This window comes from Carcharodon carcharias, chromosome 2 (genome assembly GCF_017639515.1).
Source record: "Carcharodon carcharias isolate sCarCar2 chromosome 2, sCarCar2.pri, whole genome shotgun sequence".
Taxonomy (NCBI): domain Eukaryota; kingdom Metazoa; phylum Chordata; class Chondrichthyes; order Lamniformes; family Lamnidae; genus Carcharodon; species Carcharodon carcharias.
The window spans coordinates 150,913,279-150,929,636 of NC_054468.1; the positions used below are offsets into that span (position 1 = coordinate 150,913,279).

At 41.4% G+C, this 16,358-nt stretch overlaps 1 protein-coding gene across 8 annotated transcripts in view; it reads right to left on the bottom strand.

The window, feature by feature from the left end:
- Positions 1 to 15,159, bottom strand: part of pgm3 (phosphoglucomutase 3) — a 75,865-nt gene extending 60,706 nt beyond the window's left edge. For 3 of the 8 annotated variants that reach the window (XR_005942397.1, XR_005942392.1, XM_041182877.1), the window contains exons 1-2: positions 14,933 to 15,159; positions 2,863 to 3,071 (exon numbers count right to left, since the gene is read on the bottom strand). Coding sequence is in view for 1 of the 8 variants with exons in the window: in XM_041182877.1 (XP_041038811.1) it covers positions 2,863 to 3,069 (207 nt within the window). In the remaining 7 variants the exon portion in view is untranslated. Of the gene's footprint in view, positions 1 to 2,845; positions 3,072 to 7,930; positions 7,952 to 14,012; positions 14,090 to 14,533; positions 14,665 to 14,710 lie in introns of those variants that run through there. The other 5 variants (XR_005942394.1, XR_005942393.1, XR_005942395.1 and 2 more) reach the window with 5 other exon arrangements.
- Positions 15,160 to 16,358: the final 1,199 nt, after the last annotated feature.

Genomic DNA, 16,358 nt, shown 5'->3' on the forward strand with positions numbered 1-16,358 from the left:
GACAGGGTTTTGACTCCATTAGGCTGCATACTACAAACTAAGTCAAGCTGGCACAAAAAAATACAACTACTGGTTATGGTTACAATATTTATTTGCCATTCCTCTTTATCATCAAAGGTTATGTGAGATAGATGGGAATGTGGAATTCGAAATACAACAGGTCAGCCACGATCTTATTGAACTTCTGCTCCTATTTCGTATGTTCATAAAAAAGGAGCAGAGGTTTTGAGGGCATTTAGTTTGGCATCAAATGAAGTAGTGTGTGCAATTCTGGGCACTGCACTTTAGGAAGGATGTGAAGGCTTTGAGAAGAGATGAAGGCCTTTCAGTTACGTCAATAGATTGGAGAAACTAGGCAGTTCTCTTTAGAGAAGAGAGAGAGGAAAGTCAATAGAGGTCTCTAATTGGGCCTGGACAGATTCGATAGGAGAAACTCTTCCATTTGGCAGAAGAGTCAAGAACCAGAGGACACCGAATAAAGGAGAATGGCAAGAATCAAATGTGACATGAAGAAAAGATTTTTTAAATGTTGCGTGTAGTTAGGATCTGGATTACGCTGCCTGTAATTCTGGTGGAGGTAGATTCAATTGTACCTTTCAAAAGGGAACTGGACAATCATCTGTAAAGAAAAGATTTGTTCAGCTGGGGAAAAGGCAGGGAGTGGGATTAGTTTATTTACTCTTGCAAACAGCTGACGGGCACAATATGACCTCTTTTTGTGCTGCAACCATTCCATGATACCGATTTAAAAATCACATTTATGCTTCACAAGTAACATAAACTGCTTCTCGTAAAAAAAATAATTTCTTTGCTAATCAAAGTATATCTTATAATACAATAAAATTATTTTGCAACCATTTCAGTAATACTACAGTTTCACTCTGTGAGAAGCAAGAGTAAGTTTTAACTTGGAATTCCAGTTTATGATGAGTTAGCTGATCTCAGATGGGCTACTGGTGGGATGCTCCATTTGGCCTTGTGCCTTTGATCCAGAGACCCCAGGACTTGAGCACAAAAATTAAGGCCGACGCTGAGGTAGTGCTATACTGCTGGAGATGCTGTGATTAGGTTTTGGATTAGATCTTAAATCGAGGCTCTCAGGCACAAGCAAAATATCTCATGGTACTATTTAGGAGGAGTGGGGGTATCCCTGGTGCACTAGTCAATATTTACCCTTTAATCAACATCACAAAAACAGATTATCTGACCATTACCATGTTATCTGTTCATTAACACACTTGTTTTTAGGAGCTTGCTGTGCACAAATTGCCTGTCGTTTGTCTGGTATTACAACAGTGACAACACTTCAAAAGTACTTCATGAGCTGAAAAGTGCTTTGAATCATCTGATGGCCATAAAAGGCACAATATAAATGCAAGTCTGTCTTTTTTTTAGGCAAGGAACACTGACCGGGGTTTCAACTCCTAATTTGCTATTCAACAATTCCCACTAAAAAAATGCAACTATAATGGACACACATAGAAGCTTTGATCCCTCTACAGTTTAATAACTTGGCAACTGGAGGGCACTTGTAATTCAACGAAAAAAACAAAGTAACAGTTTAGTCGAGAAGAAAAAGGTAACTCAATTGCTGGATGGAGGCTTTCACCCTCATGCTTTCCCAGAATTCTAGTGACAACCCTGCAATGAAATATAATTTATATTTGTAAAACCACTGACAATAAAGTTTGGACCTTTCATCAAAAATTAATTGACCTGAAACTTTAACTTTCTTCCTCTCTCCACAGATGCTACCTGACCTGAGTATTTCCAGCATTTTCTATCTTTATTTCAGACTGAAGCCTATCATACCACAAAAAAGCGCTCAGCTCTTCCTCAACCACATGATCCACTCGGCATGGAACAGTATATGAGGAGAAGAATTTGAGAAATTTCAACTTTAACACTGCTTATCGTCTTGAATGTTAACTCATTCAGAAGCTGTTTTAGGACTTTTGACCATTTTAACATGAAACGATTTTATGACTTATATTCAAATCCTGCCACCAAATTAACTTTGCTGTCAATGGATTAGATGGAACAGAAATGATTTAATTATGGAGCCAATACAACTGACCCAAGATTGATCACACCCAAATTCTAAACACAACAATAAAGAACAAAATGCACTGGCTCAGTTTGTTTACCTTTCCCTACCTAGTGGGGAATTGCAGGTGCTCCTGCTACAATCTATGTTTAAATCAGTTAATTCCTCACAAAGTAAGGATCAAAAAAGGAAACAATTGTTTTGGATGCCTATTTGATACCATATGGTGCGCTTATCTGCTAACCATCAGGGTAGCTCCAACCTCTCAAGGTATGCAGTCTCATCGCTTTTCTTGTCCACTTTTGAAAAATATAAACTCAAATTATGCTGTCACATTATGATGACAGAATCAATTTCAATGAAGGATGTATGACTTTGAAGCACAGGAAGCTATGAAGCAGCATGTTTATTTGCTTCCAAATATTTTCTTTAAATGTTCAAACGTGTCTTATTAAAAGGGATTGCAAATGTGGTCATGTTGCATAAAGAGTACACCGTGAGAATACGAGACGAGTTCCATAGAAAATAAAAACAGAAAATGCTAGAAATACTCAGGTCAGGTAGCATCTTTGGGGAAAGAAACAGTTAACATTTCAAGTCTGTGACCTTTTATCGGAACTGGGAAAAATTGGAAGTGTCAAAAAGGTTGAAAATGTCAGAAGTCAAAAAGTTAGAAAAAGGCTTTATGAACAACTGGCCTATTCTGTCCTTCGTTTCAGCCTGTTCGTAACCCTTCAAATCCTCCTGTGACTGAATAACTGAATAAAATTAGAATTAACTACTCAATAAAAAATTAACTTTCCTTTGAATCTTACTTCTGGATTATGAGAGGCTGTGACCATTACACCAATAGTAGATTTGGTTTTCTTGGACCTTAACACTGCTAGCAAGCCCATGCGATACATCACGTGATCCAGCTGATCAGCCTTTGCACGGAATCCTGCTGTTCCATACTGAAGAACTAGCGCGACAGGCTTAGGGTACGCTCCAGAAATTATTGCTACTTCTTGAAAGTAAGCCATATCTGTTAAGAGAAAAAACACGATATAAGAATTTTTAGAAATAGGAAAAGACTATGAGGCTGTATCAATCTAATGATCTCTAAAACCCATTTAAGCTGTTTAACTTCCAGAGTTTGTGGTAACTTAATTACAACTCTATTAATTTTTAGTGAACCATACAACTGCATCAAGTTTATCAATTCTCCTCATGTTCTTCAGATTCACCAGCAGCAGTGGCGACAGCGGACTTGGTGGACTGAGTGCAGCAGCTAAGGCATCACTGGCCAGGCCAGCATTTATTGCCTATCTATAATTACCCTTGTTCACTGCTGAAGACCTGTGCTCCAGAGCTAGCCACGCCCCTAGTTAAGCTGTTCGGGTACAGCTACAACACTGGCATCTACCCAGCAATATGGGAAATTGCCCAGGTATGTCCTATCCATAAAAAGCAGGACAAATCTAACTAATTTACTGCCCAAACAGTCTATTCTCGATTGTCAGCGAAGTGACAGAAAGTGCCATCAACAGTGCTAACAAGCGGCACTTGCTTAGCAATAAGCTGCTCAATGATGCTCAATTTGGATTCCGCCACTCAGCTCCCGAACTCATTTCAAACTTGATCCAAACTTGGACAAAAGAGTTGAACTCCAGAGGGGAGATCAGAGTGAATGCCCTTGACATCAAGGCAGCATTTGACCAAGTATGGGATCAAGGAGCTCTAACAAAACTGAAATTAATAGGAATCAAGGGGAAACTCTCTATTGATTGGTGTCATATCTTGTACAAAAGAAGATGGTCTGGTTGTAGGAGGTCAATCATCTCAGCCTTGGGACATAACTGCAGGAGTTCCTCAGGGTATCCTAGACCCAAGCTGCTTCAGCAATGACCTTCCCTCCATCATAAAGTCAGAAGTGCGGATGTTTGTGGATGATTGCACCATGTTCAGCACCATCCGTGCAGCAAAAACAAATGCAGCAAAACCTGGACAATATTCAAGTTCAGGCTGATAAGTGGCAAGTAAAAGTTGTACCACACAAGTGACAGGCAATGGCCATCTCCAACAAGACAGAATCCAACCATCTCCCCTTTACATTCAATGGTATTATCATTGTGTGGGTCTGTGTCATGAAGCTATGAACGTATATAATGTTATTGGAAATTATTATTTTTTAAATAGAGGTTTAGTCCTTGTGTGTTAATTGGATTAAAGCCTGGGTGCTTTGATGTATAGTAGTTTTGAGATGCAAACAGAGAGGTAAAGAGTACATTTGCATTTTATTGAATAGAGCATTCAAGAGTGGGAGCAAAATCTTGCACCTAGCTAGGAGACACCAAGCAATGTTTATATTACTAATAAAATTGGTACTAAAAGGAGTTCAAAAGGCCTGATGATACAATGAGAATTTACATTCAAAGGGGAGTGCTGGGTATAACAGAACAGAGTTTGTGTGTGCAAAGCAGAGGCATGTAAGATCAAAGCCTGTAAGCCTACAACTGTCTGCAAAGGAACCAAATTGAAAGGAACCTCATTTTGAATTTGTAAGGTAAGAATGCTTTGCCTGGTGTCTGGTTAAGTCTATTGGTTATTGTTGCCTTAATGGAGATTAATTTGGGAATTTGTTAAGAAGTTACGATAGAAGTAATTTGTAGCCATATGTATGTATATGTTTAATTTGTTGTAAATTAATAAATGTCTTACTTGGTTTGATATAAAAACTTCGAGAACTGGTGGTCTTATTCCTAAATTTAGAGCTGCAACTTAAAACATACCAATTGAAAATATAGGTTATGTCAGTTGTTTAAAGTTTCTCTCTGGGATTTTAAATAACTCAGCCTTTAAAAACTGCTGTGTTATAACAGTCTGGAACTCACTGCCTGAAATGGTAGTAGGGGCAGAAACCCTCAACTCATTTAAAAGGTGCCTGGATATGCACCTCAAATGCCATAAGCTGCAGGGCTATGAACCAAATGCAGGAAAGTGGGATTAGGCTGGGTGGCTCAGTTTTCAGCCAGCAATGAGATGGTGGGCCCAGAGGCTTCTCTCTGTGTCGTTAACTTTCTATGATTCTATTTTAATGTTGCAGTAAACCTCGTGGAGTATACAAAATGTGGGGGTGAAATTAAAAATTAAATCATGAAAGCAAAAAGGGGGCATGAGAAAATGTTGATAAGTAAAATCAAAGAAATCCCAAAGATTCTATATAAATACATAAACAGCACGAGGATAACCAAAGAAAGAGTAGAGTCTTTTAGAGACGATAAAGGTAATCTGTGTGTGGAAATGGACTTTGCGTCTAATTTCAAAAAAAGAGGGGTGATACAGATATTGCAATCAGGGAATAGGAATTTGAAATATTCAAAGAAATTAACATAGGGAGACGGAAAGTATTAAGGGATCTAAACTCTTTGAAAGTGGATAAATGCCAGGCCTGGTTGAAATGTATTATATACTATTAAGGATAGTAAGAGTTATTTTCTTTGAACAAGGCGGCTAAGGGGAGGCCTAATTAAAGTATATAAAATTGTGAGGGGTCCAGATAGAGTGAATAGGAAGGTCCCATTCTCCTTAGTTGAAGCAGGGAAGCACAGACTTAAGGTAAGAAGTAGGAGGTTGAGGGGATTCGAGGGAAAATTCTTTCACCTAGAGGATAGTAGGGATCTGGTACTTACTGCCTGAAATAATGGAGAGGTGAAACCCCCCTTACATTTATGAAGTACTCGGACACACACTTAAGTGCTGTAACCTATAAAGGTTATGAACCAAGAGTGGCTTGACAGCTGGCTTGGACAATAATGGGTTGAACGGCATCCTTCAATACTGTAAGCTTCTATGAAGCTATAAATTTCTGTGAGAACTTCAATTACATGGAATTTCTGTGTAATCCTAACAGAGCAAAAAGGGCAACAAGTTCAATTAGTTCACTTTAGAGTCTAACTACCATGAAAAGGAGTAGTCTGAGTCCCAGGTACATGCTTTGTTCCCAAATGTCTCTTTTCCACTTGCCTTGAAACCACCTAACTAATCTATTAATTTTTTTAGGTATTTTGCTTCAATCACCAACTCTTAAAAAGTTTCTCCTGCCCACTGTCTTAAGCTCCAATAATTAATCTTAAACACCTATCATTTGGAGGATTCCCATTCAACTGCTGCTTTGCTCTTCTAGGTGGCAGAGGTCTGCAGTTAGGAAGGAGCTATGGCGAGTTGCTTGGTACACGCTATTGCTTCAGTGCAGCAGTAGTTGAGGAAATGAGTCTTTAACTGGTGGATGGTGTGCCTATCAAGCAGCCGCTTTGACTTGGATGGTAGCAAGCTTCTTGAGCATACTGGAGTTACAATTACCCAGACAAATGCAGTACATCCTGTCAACTCTTCACTTGTGCCTTGTAGATAGATGGTGGAAAGGTTTTGGGGAGTAAGGAGGTTGAGTTACTCACTGCAAAATATGCAGCCTCTGACATGCTCCTGCAGCCACTGTATTTACTTGGCTGACTGAGTTAAGTTTCTGGACAATGATGCCCTCTCCCTCCTCCTTCCCCAAGGATGTTAATAGTGGGGAATTTAGTAATGGTAGTGCCATTGAATGTTATGGACATCTCTTGCTAGAGATAAACATTGCCTGGCACTTGTACCATTTGTTACTTGCCACTCAGGCCAAACCTGAATGTTGTCCATGTCTAGCTGGATGGGGTCATGTACTGCTTCATTATCAGGGGAATTTTGAATGGGACTGAACACAGTGCAATCATCAACAAACATCATTTCTGACTTTATGATGGAAGAAAACTTTGATAAAGCAGCTAAATTTGGATGTGCTGAGGGCACTACCCTGAGGAATGCCTGCAACGATATCCTGCACCCAAGATAGAATCTTAGAGGCATTATGGCACAGGAGGCCATTTGGCCCATCAAGACAATGCCAGCACATTGTACAGCAATACAATCAGTCCCATAACCCAGCTCTTTTCCCATAGTCCTGCAAGTTTATTTCCCCCAAGTGCCCAAGTTTTCTTTTGAAATTATTGATCATCTCTGCTTCTACCACCCTTGTACGCAGCAAGTTTCAAGTCATTAGCATTTGCTTAAAAAAGGTTAACCTCACATCCCCCCGCCTCCTCTTGCCAAAACCTTAAATCTACATCCTCTAGTCCTTGTCCCAGTAGCTAATGGGAACAGCAGCTCTTTGTCTGCCCTATCTAAACCTATCATAATCTTGTATGCCTCTATTAAATCTCCCGTCAAGCTCCTTTGCTCCAAGGAGAACAACCCCAGTTTCTCCAGCCTTACCTTGTAGCTAAAATCCCTCATCTCTGGAACCATTCTGGTAAATTTACCCTTTATCCTCTCAAGGACCCTCACATCATTCTTAAAATCTGGTGAGCAGACTGGATGCAATACTCTGACTTAGTTGTGACTTAACCAGACTCTTATATAGGTTCAACATAACTTCTCTACTTTAGTACTTAATACTATAATGCTTTACTATCTCAAAATGTCCTGCCATCTTCAAAGATCTATGCACATGAATTCTCAATTCCTCTGTTCCTGCACACTTCTTAGAACTGTCCCATTAAGTCTATATTGCCTCTCCCTATCCTTTCAGCAAAAATTCTGGCTGGCTTCAAAGCATAGGCCTGCTTATGGAAGTTACTTTTTGTGGTTACACAAATGGAGAAAGAAGCATCAATTCAAAAGGTTATTCAAATGAAAAGGCAAAGTAGGAACTTATGCCAAAAATTATTTTTAATCAATAAATGCATTGCCATGCAAGGTAGTGGGAACAAAAGCCTGGGATCATTTAAAATAGTTGGATGCTGTGGAGGGGGATTGCTGTGTCTTTCTGGATGAATAACCATAATGGGTTTCTTCCTTATACATACTTACATTAAGAACATTTGAATTCTATAATGGTCATTTCGTCCTGTATGCAGTTTAGAATAGTGTTCTCTCATGCAAGGAATACAGCAGCAAATCAGAGCTACTTTAAACCAAGATAGGAGCTTAGAAATAATTATTGGCTTTACACTAACAGCAGCAGCAATCAAGTGCCATTTAATCAAAGCTAAAAGAGTATTGCTGAAAAAAAGAGACACATCTAAGCATTTCGTTTTGCACTCATCAGGACACTTGCAATATAAAGGGCAAAAAAATTATACTGTATGTGAGGAGAGTGCTGATTGGTTGGCAAGTGGCATTGCCAGGGAGAATGCACCACTGATGATGACTGACAGTTAACTGCCAAGCACTGCCTGAAATTTAAACCAGGCAGCTTGACCCTGTCACTTATTTTGTTCAGCTGAAACAGGCATAGTGTATTCAACAGGGCCCTCTGTATTAATATAAATAGCTTCCAGTACACGCAAATGTGTCACATTGTGAGCCGAACTGAATCTTAAATTGGTTGTCAGTGTAATTCTTAGCGTATTGAGGATTATTTAGCAAACGTTGGCCAATCATGGAATCACATCTAATATTCAACACTGTGTTTTGAGTTTTGCAACCATGGGCTGATTGAGTATGGTCTGTATCCTGCCCTTTGTGAACAGTGGCTGGGGCATGCTGTTTGATATGATCCACCAGTCTTTGGACAGTATGACCTACATACCTAACATCACACAGGCACTGAAATCCATATATCACATTACTCATTTGTGTGATAGGCAGGATGTCTTTTTAGCTTGACGGCAGCATCCTGCTGGTGGCAGATACCACTCATGTTGCTACTGCATAGTAGCAGCGTGAAACAGCTAGCATCACCTGTTGCTCAAATTTTTGAGATGCCATGCCCTTCCAGGGTAATCTGGGATAGACTCTGCACTTTTCAGAGGCGAAAGTGACGGCCTCGGGCCCATTCATGAGTTTCGGTGATAAATAGTGTAAAAAGATCTAATCAGGGTAGCCATTATTCTGTAGGGTACCTTTGCGCCCTAGTTCAGCATCAAGCTTGCATGGTGAGCAGATGGTTCAGACCCTATTTACAAGGTTGCTGACAAGACCAATCTTATAGCATGTGGAACTGTAAGAATCCCAGTGCGTATATTGACCAATGAAGGTAGGCTTGCAGTAGAGAACTCACTGGCAGATTTCTCAACTAGTACGTCAGGGAAGGGGAGTTCATTTGACTGTTCCATTACACGTGTGAATTTGAGCGCAGGATTAAGCCCATTAAGACGTGCAAGGAAATTGTTACATGCAACGGCGGATTTAAAGAAAGCAAACATATCATCCACATATCGGAACTATGCAAGGGGTAGGCAGTTAGGTATCATTCCATCACAGACACGTTTCTCATGGAACTCAACAAAGATGTTTGCAACAACTGGGCCAAGAGGGGGTCCCAAAGCAATACCATCTATTTGGGCATACACGACGTCATTAAAACTGAACTCACCTGCATGGATTGCCAAGTTCATAAGTCCAATGAAAACTGATTCACGCAATGGTGGTGGGTCTAGATCGCCATGACATAATGCTGTAGCATAAATATCTATGGCTTCCTTAAGTGGAACATTGGTGAATGGGCTAGCAATAGCAAATGAGCAGATGGACACAGCATTGCCAGATATGCAAATCCTGTACAGCCTTTGCAAATGTGAAGGAGACCTTCACTGTGTATGTGGAAAGCTTGGTCATAACTGGTTGTACAATTCGTCCAACCATTTGGCTAATTTATGTTGTGCAGAACCAGTCATGGATAAGGTGGGGTATAGAGAGAGATCACTTCTGTGTGTCTTGGGAAGCCCATACATAAGCAGATTTGGCAAACCAAGGGCAAACACGGTCATACATATCACGCGGTAGCTCATCGCTCTCACACAAGTCCAGCAAGCATTTTTTTTTAGCTTACTTTCAAGCAATGCTGTCCGGTCAGGTTGAGCAGCAGGTCCAATGGATATGAATTTGGGCCAGTCATTAAGAATGGTATGCATTTTGTTGATATAGTCTCACTTGTTGAGGATGACTATTCTCGTCCAGTTGTCAGGTAGTATGTGTATGTTAGGTTCATCTTAAGGCCTTCGCATTGCATGTGAAAGTCAAACAGGTTGTTCGGAATCCCTCAATATGCACGTGCTAAATCAGCTAGGCGCACTTTCAAGGATTCAATATCTGCAGTGGATGCTGGTTTGTTGCCATTTTACACTGCTACTATGCAGTAGCAACATGAATGGTATTCGCCACTAACAGGATGCTGCTGTCAAGCCAAAAAGACATCCTGCCTATCACATAAATGAGTAATGTGGTGTGTGAATTTCAGTGCCTATGTGATGCTAGGTATGTAAGCCGTACATCCCAAAGACTAGCAGATTGTATCAAACAGCATGTCCCAGCCACTGGTCGCAATGGGCAGGGTACAGACCGTACTCAACCAGCCGTGCTTACAAAACTCAAAACACAGTATCCAGCATTAGATATGATCCCACGATTAGTCAACATTTGCTAAACAATCCTCAATGTGCTAAGAATTACACTGACAAGCAATTTAAGATTGTCAGTTGGGCTTGCAATTTGGAGCGTGTGTGTGTACTGGAAGCTACATATATTAATACACAGGGCCTTGTTCTTCGCAGACAGAAAGAACATGTACAGAGCCTGTTTCTGCTATAGAAAATAAGTGACAGCCATTCGCTGACTCATTCCTCAGGAAAAGCCTTGACCAATCAGGGTCAAGCTGCTTGATTTAAATTTCAAACAATGCTTGGCAGTTAACTGCCAGTGCCACTTGCTAACCAATCAGCACTCTCTTCAAATACAGTACACATTTGTTCTAATACCAATATAAGTGGGAGAAGAACAAAGAACAAAGAAAAGTACAGCACAGGAACAGGCCCTTCGGCCCTCCAAGCCTGTACCGATCATATTGCCTGTCAAACTAAAACATTTTGCATTTCCGGGGTCCGTATCCCTCTATTCCCATCCTATTCATGAATTTGTCAAGATGCCTCTTAAACACCACTATCATACCTGCTTCCACCACCTCCTCTGGGAGTGAATTCCAGACACTCACTATCATCTAAAGTTTTCTCCTATCACATTAAATCTATGTCCCCTAGTAATTGACTCTTCCACCCTGGGAAAAAGCTTCTGACTATCTACTCTGTCCATGCCACTCATGATTTTGTAAACTTCTATCAAGTCGCCCCTCAATCTCTGTCGCTCTAGTGAAAATAATCTGAGTTTCTCCAACCTCTCCTCATAGCTAATAACTTCCAAACCAGGCACCATTTTGGTAAACTTCCTCTGCACCGCCTCCATATCCTTCTGGTAATGTGGCGACCAGAATTGCATGCAATATTCCAAGTGTGGCCTAACCAAGGTTTTATACAGTTGCAGCATGACTTTTATACTCAATACCCTTGCCGATGAAGGCAAGCATGTCATATGACTTCCTGACTACCTTATCCACCTGCGTTTCCACTTTCAGTGACCTGTGGACCTGTACACCCAGATCCCTCTGCCTGTCGATGCACTTAAGGGTTCTGCTATTTACTGTATAATTCCTACCTGTATTAGACCTTCCAAAATGCATTACCTCGCATTTGTCCAGATTAAACTCCATCTGCCATTTCTCCGCCCAAGTCTCCAACCAATCTATATCCCGTTGTATCCTTTGAGAATCCTTTTCACTATCTGCAACTCTTCCAACCTTAGTGTTGTCTGCAAACTTACTATTTATCCCAGTTAAATTTTCTTCCAAATCATTTACATATACTACAAACAGCAAAGGTCCCAGCACTGATGCCTGCGGAACAGCTCTCCATTCAGAAAAGCACCCTTCCACTGCTACCTTCTGTCTTCTATGACCAAGCCAATTCTGTATCCATCTTGCCAGCTCACCTCTGATCCCGTGTGACTTTACCTTCTGTACCAGTCTGCCATGATGGATCTTGTCAAAGGCCTTACTGAAATCCATGTAGATAACATCCACTGCCCTTCCATTGTCGATCATCTTTGTCACTTCCTCAAAAAACTCGATCAAGTTAGTGAGACACGACCTCCCCTTCACAAAACCATGCTGCCTCTCACTAATACGCCCATTTGCTTCCAAATGGTAGAAAATCCTGTCATGAAGAATCTTCTCCAATAATTTCCCTACCACTGGCGTAAGGCTCACCAGCCTGTAATTTCCTGGATTATCGCTGCTACCCTTCTTAAACAATGGAACAACATTGGCTATTCTCCAGTCTTTTGGGACCTCACCCATAGCCAGTGAGGATAAAAAGATTTCTGTCAAGACCCCAGCAATCTCCTCCCTTGCCTCCCTCAGTACTCTGGGGTATATCCCATCTGGCCCTGGGGACTTATCCACCTTAATATTCTTCAAGACGCCTAACACCTCCTCTTTTTTGATCTCAACATGATCCGGGCTATCTACACACTCTTCCTTAGACAAATCGACCGCTAAGTCCTTCTCTTTGGTGAATACTGATGAGAAGTACTCATTTGGTATCTCTCCCATTTCTTCTGGCTCCACGCACAGATTCCCACCTCTGCCCGAGTGGGCCTAACCTTTCCCTGGCTACCCGCTTGCATTTTACATATGTATAAAAGGCCTTGGGATTTTCCTTAATCCTGGTTGCCAATGATGTTTCACGACCCCTTTTAGCCCTCCTGACTCCTTGCTTATGTTTCTTCCTGCTTTCTTAATATTCTCCATGGGCTTCATCTGTTCCCAGCCTTCTAGTCCTTACAAATGCTTCCCTTTTCTTTTTGACTAATCTCACAATATACTTCATTATCCAAGGTTCCTGAACTTGCCGTACCTATCCTTCACCCTAGCAGGAACATGCCGGTCCTGAATTCTTATCAACTGAAGTTTGAAAGCCCCCCAGATGTCAGTTGTTGATTTGCCCTCAAACATCCGCCTCCAGTCTAGATTCCTCAGTTCCTGCTTAATATTGTTATAATTAGCCTTCCTCCAATTAAGCACCTTTACCCCCCCGAGGACTCGTGTTATCCTTATCCACCAGTGCCTTGAAACTTACTGAATTATGGTCACTTTTCTCGAAATGCTCCCCTACTGAAACTTCGACCACCTGCCCGGGTTCATTCCTTAATACCGTGTCAATATTGCCCCTTCCCTAGTTGGACTATCTACATATTGTCTCAGGAAGCCCTCCTGGATGCACCTTACAAATTCTGCACCATCCAAACCCCTAGCACTAAGTGATTCCCAGTCAATATAGGGAAAGTTAAAATCACCTACCTATTGCTTTTACATCTTTCCAAAATCTGCCTATATAACTGGTCCTCAATCTCCCGCGGGCAATTGGGAGGCCTATAGTAAACCCGCAACATTGTGACTGCACCCTTCCTATTCTGGAGCTCTACCCATATTGCCTCGCTGCATGAGCCCTCTGAGGTGTCCTCCTGTCGTATAGCTGTGATATTCTCCTTAACCAGTAGTGCAACTCCCCCACCTCTTCTACATCCCTCTCTATCCTGCCTGAAACATCTAAATCCTGGAGAGTTTATCTGCCAATCTTGTCCATCCTTCAACCAAGTCTCTGTAATAGCAATAACATCATAGTCCCAAGTACTAATCCAAGCTCTAAGCTCATCTGCCTTGCCTGTTATATTTCTTGTATTGAAACAAATGCATTTCAGACCCCCAGTCCCACTGGGTTCAGTAATTTCTCCCTGCCTGCTATTCCCTTGGTCCGACTGGCCATATTCCCTAGGTCCCAGTCATTTATTTCACCTGCTGACCTATTGCCCTGGTTCCCACCCCCCTGCCATACTAGTTTAAACCCTCCCAAGTGACACTAGCAAACCTTGCAGCCAGGATATTGGTGCCCCTCCAGTTTAGATGCAACCCGTTCTTCTTGTGAGTGTCCTGATAAGTGCAAGACAAAAAGCTTAGACATCTCTATTTTCTAGCAATACTCAAGTTCTGTACTACCAAATGACTGTTTCTGTGATGTTGATTGAGAAATAAATATTGACCAGGACGCTGAGGATAACTCACTTGTTCTTCAAAATAGTGCTATGGAATCTTTTACATCCACACAAGCAGGAAGATGGGGCCTCACGTTAACGTTTCATCTGAAAGATAACAATGCCAACTCCCTCAGAACTGTACTGCAGTCATAAGCCTTGGCTTTTACGTTCAAGTGCCGAAATGGACGTGACGTCAGCTCAAACCTGCCTTGAGTTGGATTGGAGCGAGGACAAGGAGGAGCAGCGCTGGAGCAGAGCCTTCGTGAATTTGCAACTTGATAGAGCACTTAAAACAAAAGAGGGTTCCGGGACTGGCAGCCCCAAGGCAGGTAGGCGGGAAGTCATAGCGCAGCCCGAGGCTCGCTCGGGAGGCGGTGATATATAATGGAGGCCAAGGCTCGCTCGGCGGTTCAGGACTGAGGCTCGGTGTGGGGCTCGAGTCTCGGGCGAGCATCCAGGGTATTTCCCCCTCCCCCCAAGACTCCCCAGCACCAGCCGCCCATTTCCGGGTCACTCTGTCTGTACGTCATTCAATTTAAAACAGAATACCTTTCAGTAGATGAAGCAACAAGACACGTATTTGACTGGTGTATGACGTCCACAGGAATCCATCACGATTCAATGATCATGATTTCAAAATATAACTTCGAAAACTATCGTGTTTCGTTTTAAAGACATACAATGCTGTAGATACAAAACAGGTTCTGTTTGTGGATAAATACGTACTCTCTCTCCTTCTGGAACACTCCTTATTTACCCAAGGGAGTTTAGGTACAAGTTTCAATGATCTCACTCCACGGTACTCGACATATAATCCCAAACTCCTCAGAACTAGAACTCCCCCAGTCTAATATTTACGGTAAAATACCTTGATTGCAGATACAACAACTGACTGCTCACAACCAGTTGCTGCCAGTAATTCAATAGTCAGGGGCCACTCTTACTTACGATAACACAGAACACAACTCAGTTTACACTGGCCAACGTTTTCCCTTTTCTCCGCTCTGCCTTTTACCGCTTTCCCGAACCTTCCCACAAACCGTCAACAGCTACTACAACGCAAGCGCAGTGTCTATTTTTTGGTTTACTTACGAATCTGCGAGTAAAACTTCTGAAATGAATTTATACGCCAACAAGTTTTCCAAAAGAATATATTCTGCAATACATTAGTCATGCTTTCTTTGTTAAAATATTGTATATTGTTATGTGACAACCGAGCCGTTCAGGTTCTTCAAGCAAAGTAATAACCAGGGGTAAAGATTTTCGAGGGTATCCAAGGGGAAATGTTTTCACTCAGAGGATGGTGAGGATCCGAAACTCATTGCCTGAAAGGATAGTAGAGGTTGAAACTCTCAACGTTTTAAAAGTACTTATATAAAAATATTTTTATAAATTTTATTTATATGGTTGTCTTTCAGATTGGAGAAAAGTTTGTAGTGGAGATCCCCAGGAGACAGCGTTCCGACCCTTGCTCTTCCTGATATAAATTAATGACCTAGACGGTGATGTGCAGGGCATGATTTCAAAATTTGCAGATGATATGAAGATTGGAAACATTGCCAACTGTAATGAGGATTCTCTTGAACTTCAGAAGGACATGGACATGTTGGTGGATTGGGCAGACAAGTGGCAGATGAAATTCAATGCAGAGAAGTGTGAGGTGATTCATTTTGGCAGGAAGAATATGGAGAGACTATTACAAAGGGAGAAACTTTAAAGAAGGTGCAGGAACAGAGGGACCTCAGTATATGTACATAAGTCATTGAAGATGGCAGACAATGTTGAGAGAGCAGTTAATAAAGTATATAGTATCTTAGGCTTTATTAATAGGGACATTGAGTACAAGAGTAAGGAGGTCATGTTCAATTTATATAAGACACTAGTTCTGGGCGCCATACTTGAGGAAGGATGTGAAGGCATGGGAAAGATTTAGTAATCTGATGTGTAATATACCTTTAAGACAAGTGTTCCATGTAAGATCACATGATCTTAATACCCAATAGCAGAGTAGCACAGGCTACCTCTGTGAGAAAGTCTTGAGTTAGACACTGAAGAATGAAGACAGAATTTTGAGTTGTGAGCACACAAGTGTAGCTGCTGAGTTTCGTTTGTAAATAAACAGCATATGTTTATTCTAACAATGATCTACTGTCTTTGCACCAACTCGGTCACCCCGAAACAAGTATGCCACCCGGATCCTTTAGCCCCAATGAACCAAGGGCACTGGATCCAACAAACTGGCGATGAGAGTAAAAGCACGAAAAACCACAGAAAGAAAAACGAGGTAAACAGCAAGGAATCAGAAGAACCGAAATTGGGCCATACCTTGCAAGGTAGTTGTAAGTAAAAGAAAACTTCCTTCTTTATAATCTAA